The sequence below is a fragment of the Odontomachus brunneus genome, unplaced genomic scaffold (assembly GCF_010583005.1).
Source record: "Odontomachus brunneus isolate Ranch 3 - 2012 unplaced genomic scaffold, Obru_v1 Obru_scaffold_367, whole genome shotgun sequence".
In the NCBI taxonomy this organism is placed as follows: Eukaryota; Metazoa; Arthropoda; class Insecta; order Hymenoptera; family Formicidae; genus Odontomachus; species Odontomachus brunneus.
Genome location: NW_022639817.1, coordinates 56,282 through 63,330, shown reverse-complemented (window position 1 = coordinate 63,330; position 7,049 = coordinate 56,282). Strand labels below are relative to the sequence as shown.

At 40.4% G+C, this 7,049-nt stretch overlaps 2 protein-coding genes across 2 annotated transcripts in view; one reads left to right on the top strand and one right to left on the bottom strand.

Annotated features, from left to right (window-relative positions):
- LOC116853589 (proteoglycan 4-like) overlaps positions 1 to 1,109 on the bottom strand; it is a 1,602-nt gene extending 493 nt beyond the window's left edge. Inside the window, exons 1-2 of the mRNA XM_032834713.1 lie at positions 960 to 1,109; positions 455 to 878 (exon numbers count right to left, since the gene is read on the bottom strand). Coding sequence (XP_032690604.1) covers positions 455 to 853 — 399 coding nt within the window. The 5' untranslated portion in view covers positions 854 to 878; positions 960 to 1,109. The remainder of the gene's footprint in view (positions 1 to 454; positions 879 to 959) is intronic.
- Positions 1,110 to 1,247: 138 nt separating this feature from the next.
- LOC116853588 (lysine-rich arabinogalactan protein 19-like) lies at positions 1,248 to 2,771 on the top strand. Its single transcript, XM_032834712.1, has 3 exons — positions 1,248 to 1,331; positions 1,409 to 1,842; positions 2,460 to 2,771. Exons 1-3 carry the CDS (start codon positions 1,322 to 1,324, stop codon positions 2,769 to 2,771), a joined length of 756 nt encoding a protein of 251 aa, XP_032690603.1. The 5' UTR covers positions 1,248 to 1,321.
- The last annotated feature ends 4,278 nt before the right edge of the window (positions 2,772 to 7,049 follow it).

Here is a 7,049-nt window from a genome sequence, read left to right as displayed (position 1 = left end):
CTAATAATCATATGTACATTCATGATCGTTCGCGGTGATGAACAGTGCCTCGATTCTGTGATGCAGTGTCTCGCGTTGCGAGTGACGCAACGTCACGTCGCGAAGTGAAAAGTTTGTAAGATTCTATATTTGTAACAATGACTTGCAAAGTAAAGTTTGTAAAAATATCTCGTGTCATTGTAACAAATGCAGAACCTTACAAATTTTCCACTTCACGACGCGACGTTGCGTCACTAGCAACGTGAAATATAACATCATTAAATCGAACCACTGCTCATCTCAACGCACGATCACTAATGTACCTTTCACTATTCGCATTTCACTCTAACACTTTCTTCTTGAGGCACTGAGAATAAGGCAATGAAGCGATCAGAGTTCTTCATTTCCAGATGGAAAATGAAGAACTCTGATATTTCATTCCCTTATGTATTATAGTATAACATTTTCGCCTCACCTTCCGTAACTGAGGGTCTTTGCCCACCCTCGTCATCGGCTTCGCCGTCATGCACGTCGTGGGCCCCACCGTCGTGCTCGCCGTCGGCCCCACCATCGTGCTCGTCGTTGGCCCCATCGTCGTGCTCACCGTCGTGCTCGCTGACGGCTCTACCATCGTACTCGTCGTCGGCTCCACCGTCGTGGTCGTGCTCGTCCTCGGCTTCATCACAGGCATCACCCTGAAGGGCGCTAAGCCTGTTTTATTGTTCGCGAGCGATGGCGACGGCGACGGCATCGTCTTGCTGGAAGCAGCTCTCCTGCCTCGTTCTTGTTTCTGCGTGTGAGACGGTTGCAATGGCGGTGCCATCGCCGTCGACGTCTTTCTCGTCATCATTGTCGTCGCCGCCGCCACCTTCATATCCGCGACGCTCTCCTCGCTTTTACTTGAAAGAAACATTATTAATTAAAACATTATCATGCGCGCTAAAAAATTATGTGATAATATATGTACAATTCTAAAATACCTTTTCTTATGGAGCTTACTCTGCTACCGGCTTCTACCAAGCAACGTCTTCTTCCGAAGTTAGTTCGCGTCTGAGCAAACAATCGCATTTAGGCATGTGAGGGGAAACAAAAGAAGCGCATAGCGCGCGCGTACTGTGCTCGATAACACTCGACCTTTAGGCCAGACCACACAAATGTGTCGCGACACGGCGCGTATGTGTGTGTCTGGCCTAATGGTCGGGCGCTACCGAGCACGGCACGCGCGCGCCACGCGCTTCTTATGTTTCCCCTCACATGCCTAAATACGATTATTTGTGCTCAAACGCAAACGAACTTCGAAAGAAGACGTTGCTTGGTAGAAGCCGGTAGCTGAGTAAGCTCCATGAGAAAAGGTATTTTAGAATTGTACATATATTATCACATAATTTTTTAGTGCGTATGATGTTTTAATTAATAATTTTTCTTTCAGCTAGAAGCGAGGGTAGCGTTGCAGATATGAAGACGGCGGCGGCGACGACAATGGTGACGAGAAAGACGCCGACGACGATGACACCGCCACTGCAACCGTCTAACACGCAGAAACAAGGGCAACGAGGCAGGAGAGGTGCTTCCAGCAAAACGATGCTGTCGCCGTCGCCATCGCTCGCGAACAATAAAACGAGCTTATCGCCCTTGAGGGTGGAGCCGAGGACAAGCACGACGGCAAAGCCGAGCACGACCACGACGGTGGAGCCGACAACGAGTACGACGGTAGGGCCGTCAGCGAGCGCAACGGTGAGCACGACGGTGGGGCCAACGACGAGCACGATGGTGGGGCCGACGGCGAGCACGACGGTGGGGCCCACAACGTGCATGACGGCGAAGCCGATGACGAGGGTGGACAAGGACCCTCAGTTACGGAAGGTGAGGCGAAAATGTTATACTATAATACATAAGGGAATGAAATATCAGAGTTCTTCATTTTCCATCTGGAAATGAAGAACTCTGATCGCTTCATTGCTTTATTCTCAGTGCCTCAAGAAGAAAGTGTTAGAGTGAAATGCGAATAGTGATCATCATTAGTGATCGTGCGTTGAGATGAGCAGTGTTTCGGTTTAATGATGTTATATTTCACGTTGCGAGTGACGCAACGTCGCGTCGTGAAGTGGAAAATTTGTAAGGTTCTGCATTTGTTACAATGACACGAGATATTTTTACAAACTTTACTTTGCATTGTTACAAATATAGAATCTTACAAACTTTTCACTTCGCGACGTGACGTTGCGTCACTCGCAACGCGAGACACTGCATCACAGAATCGAGGCACTGTTCATCACCGCGAACGATCATGAATGTACATATGATTATTAGGAGTTCACTCATATACGTTGGCTTTAGGATCGCTCAACCGACGTATGCTTTTCTCCGCGGTGCTGTTGCCCTCCGCGCTTGATAGCTAGCACACGCTTCAAGCTGAGAGACCAGCAGTCTGCGAGACTTACGATAATTCTTAATAATGTAATAATGTTCTTCTTTTACAGGCAATTAAGGACATTGTACGCTGGACATTTGAAAAAGAGAATAAACGTAAAAAAACAACATGGCGCACGAGGCCACCACGCTTTCCGCGGCCGACGCAGCCTCCAGCAATATTCCCGCTTCCGCCGGCGTACCCATCGTCAGTGTATCCGTCGCCAGCATACCCGTCGCCAGCATACCCGTCGCTAGCATACCCGTCGCCAGCATATCCGTCGCCAGCATATCCGTCGCCAGTATATCCGTCGTCAGCGTACACTCCGCCAGCGTACGCACCAGTATACCCATGGGGAGGATATTCCCCACGTTTCTTGTAGATTCGTATCAATTCTAAGTACATGTTTTTGTTAACATTTATATATAAAATATTGACATTTTATGTATAAATGCCTGCTTGTACAATAAATGTACAATAAATGTACAATAAATGTACAATAAATGTGAAAATGCCTTTCATTGGCAAATAAAAAAAGATGTTATAAAATTGTAAATTTCTTACCTGCCCATTCCTTATCCTTGATTGGAACATGAAATTACATTTTCAAATTATACTATTTCAATTCAAATATATTAATAAATGAGTATTCAGAACGATAAGAGCCAAACATGTAGATGGTAAAATACAAGCGTACAAAGTCAAATGAAATAAATAATATAAATACAAATATAAATTTCTTGCGCAACGTTTCGACCATGGGATGTGGTCCTCTTCAGGCAACGTTCAATACAATTAATGATGGTCAACACATTACATTCTGTTCGCGACGCGAGCGAAAAAACTAGCGGAGATTCGTCGCGATGAGAGATCGGCACCGTCACGTGCCTTCCACGTGCCTAGGTGTTCCGCGGCGCGTGCCAGGTAAGCCGGAATAAACACCGATCGCTTTCGGTTGTCATAGCAGGATAAACAGTGCGGATAAACAGTGTTTCCGCGAATCGAAAGCCGGCACGCCCCGTGGAGCCCTACACAGCGTAAGACATCTCCTTTTAAGGAAATTTCGACACGCGACCAGCGATTACCTTTTGCGCTGGACCAATCAGCGAGTGCCAGAGATGAAGAGAAACGGGCTTGTTCCACACGGCAATTAGCCACGTTTTATAGAAGGCCACACAGTCGTGCATCCGCTTAGCTAACAGCCAGACGTCGGAAGAGTCGGAGCAATCTCTCGCCTTGATAGTAAGATCGTATCGCGGAGTTAGCTACGTTCGAGTTCTTATTCTCAAAGCCGCTGTCTTGCTTTCCTTTGAATTTCCGAATTAGCGGAATTTCAATTTTCATATTTCTGAATCGCCGGTCGCCGTCGGCGACCGCTCTCTCGCGCAGCTCCGGATTGCTCCGCTCTCATAGCCGTCGGCTGTTTCGACCGGTGTCTGCCTTGTCCGTTTTTCATCGTTAATCGCGGCGTTTCCGTATTGCCTTGAACGACACTTTGTCCGTACATTCGATTAGTGTCGCGCGCGCTGGAAATTGTAATTTCGGTTTTTGTGTTGTCCTGCGCTAAAGTGCCGCGGAATCTCGACGATCATTTCGGGAAAGAGTCAGGGGTCACCGCGATACAAGATCTCCGTCGGCCGCGTCAAGATCTCCGTCGGCCGGGCATCCGTCGGATGCTCCACAAGATTTCCGTCGTAGTTGTGTGACCGAAGTTACGACTCTAAGAAGATTTCCGCTCCAACTCATGATCTACTCGAGATAGCCGTGGCGTAAAGTTATCGAGAGTGTTAAATAAAGTGAATAAATCAACTTGAACAAATCAGTTCCTAATCGATTTCGCCTCCCTTCCTCACGCCGCTGGATCTCGTGCGAGATCGATCCAGTAAGCGTCATTCTCTCCGCTAATTTGAGAGAATTCGCTACACATTCCTTGTAGTTCTTATAAAAGTTAAAAAATAATATGAGTCATACTATCGACAGTCAAAGAATCCGTCACATCAGTGTTCGTAAGTTGTGACAAACAAAATTTATTTCATTTATTTCATTTGACTTTGTAACGTTTACTATCTACGTGTTTGGCTCTTATCGTCCTGAATACTCATTTATTAATATATTTAAATTGCTAGAGCCGTTTTATTATAATTTGTTTTATTAATTATTTCAATTCACATCAAATTACACTATTTCAATTTTATAATTTTCGAGGTTCCTCGCTGCAACTATCCTTGGCATATAGACTGCGTTTATACGAATGGCAATCAGGTTATATTACAAACGTTCATATAATATTATGTTATGTACAGAGAATTTTGTCTCTCTCTCTCTCTGTCTATAATTAATTTTACTTCTCCTTCAATACCTGTCAGCCTTACTGAAAAATTTTCGTAGAGATAACAATAGAATTTCCAATTCAATTCTCAGTTGAATTCTCAATTGAATTCTGAAATGCCGTTAATAAATAATGATTTTTCACTGAATTTTTCTACATTTTTAATGAAATATTATTGAAATATTAATGAAATTATAATGAAATTTTAATGAAATTGGGTCAAAATTGTGAATGCTTTTCAAAAGCATTTCAGCAAAAGTTCATTATATTTTCAATAAATTATTTCCATCAGATATAAATTCAATTGAGATCTTTGCATGCAATTTTTGCGCAAACGGCATTTCAGAATTCAATTGAGAATTCAACTGAGAATTGAATTGGGAATTCTATTGTTATCTCTACGAAAATTTTTCAGTAGGGAGCCTTTCATAATGTATATGGAGGTCCATTCTTAAATCATTCGTAACAATTCGTTTACATAACTTGCTTGTGATATGCAATGAATATATTTTTTTTCGTTAAAGCATGCATATGGAATATCATTCGTTGATTACATGTATAATTAGTTTAAATTATTCAAATATCGAGCTCCTGGATCATTTTATCGCAGACTATTCAATGAATTATGTGGATGAATTCATAATAATAACCTGTGTATCGTACATATGATCGATTAATGTTTTAACTGTCATATGTTATATGATAATATTTATTGATAATATACTGGCTACTTGACGAAGATCACTAAGGAATGCTCTGGTACTCTATTCTTTTTTTACGCATAATGAGAGATATTGTTACGAAAAGTGTTAATATAGCATGCTTCCCGAATCTAACCGTCACGGCTGTGAAACAATGCAATATCTGATGATCGCGCGCTGCTGGATAGTTACGCATCAGTACCTTGTTGATCATTAGACAACATCGTATTGTAACACGCGAGCGTTAAAGATTGTTCGTATTAAAAATATTTAATTAGAGGATATAGAGGAGATTTAGAGGATATAGTAAGTGGTGTTGATAACATTCTGGATTTATAAAAACCGGACTGAAAAAGTTGTGCAAGACGTACGTTGTTATATTACAAGTACAGGATATTAGAAAGAAACGTGCGAAGAATGGGGTACACGGAGAAGTGTAATCGCAAGTCCCTTTGCAGCAAAAGATTATGCAAAAAAGGAGGCTGGTTGAAAAGGTTGGTACTTTCATTATTTCTGTAATAGTATTCTAATTATAAATGCATCGTGTTCTGACAAAGTAAATGTATTCCGTTTTTGCCAAGTAATATACCGAAAAATTTATAGCATTCTTTTTATATTTTGTACATGTATACTATATTTTATAATGACTGTGCTTACAATGTGCATTCTTGTTATGAATGCAATTGGATACATTTCTCATTTGATGACACTTAATTATTATAACATAATATAAAAGTATATTTCAAAATAATCCTCCGAAAATATAAGTTTATGATATACTCTTTCAGCAAATGCTATATAACACGATAGAAATGCAATACATCGTTGCGGTCGTCCAATATTTAAAAAACATGCAACTATGCGATGGTTCATGTTTTGTTCTTTGCAAAGTATCATATACTTTCATAATGTCGAGTACAGCATCGAATGTAACGGTACTTTCGTACATATGAAGTAATAAATGAAGAATGCTCCTTGTAAAGAACAAATCGTTTTGCGATAGTACAAGTGCTACCCCACAATGAAAGATGTACATTGCTTTGTCAGAAACTACAGTGCGTTTATTTACACATGTTAATACAGTACGCATATGATATTGATTACATGTTATTCACAATAAAAATAGATAGTAAGGAAGTACAATTACAAATAAAAGTATCTATAGAAAGAGTATGCCATTAAAATGAATTCAAGGAAATATCAGGAAGACAAATAATAGAAAAAATAGCTGAAATGCATGTTCCATGATTGTAAGGCGCGATGCAAGTGGCGTAACTTTTGCTATGCGTGGCCGTTTGCAAGGTCATTTCAAATTAAACTTTGTATTTTTAAATAGAAAACTATAATTGTTATAACGGAATTTTGTTGTATATCAAAAAAGAAATAATCTTTGTCGAAAAATTTTTTTGTACGACCTCTTTCAACAGATCTTTTAAAAAATAATTACAAATTATTTGTTACTCAAGAATGTTGTACTCAAAATATATTAACTTGTAAGAAAAGTAAGTAAGAAAAGTAGTAACAGACAAAAATTGTTTATTTTTTTTGTGAAACTGTCATAATTTTTGGTAGGATTTTTTATGAACATTATTAGTTCATTTATTTATGTTAATTTGTTTATGAACATTAT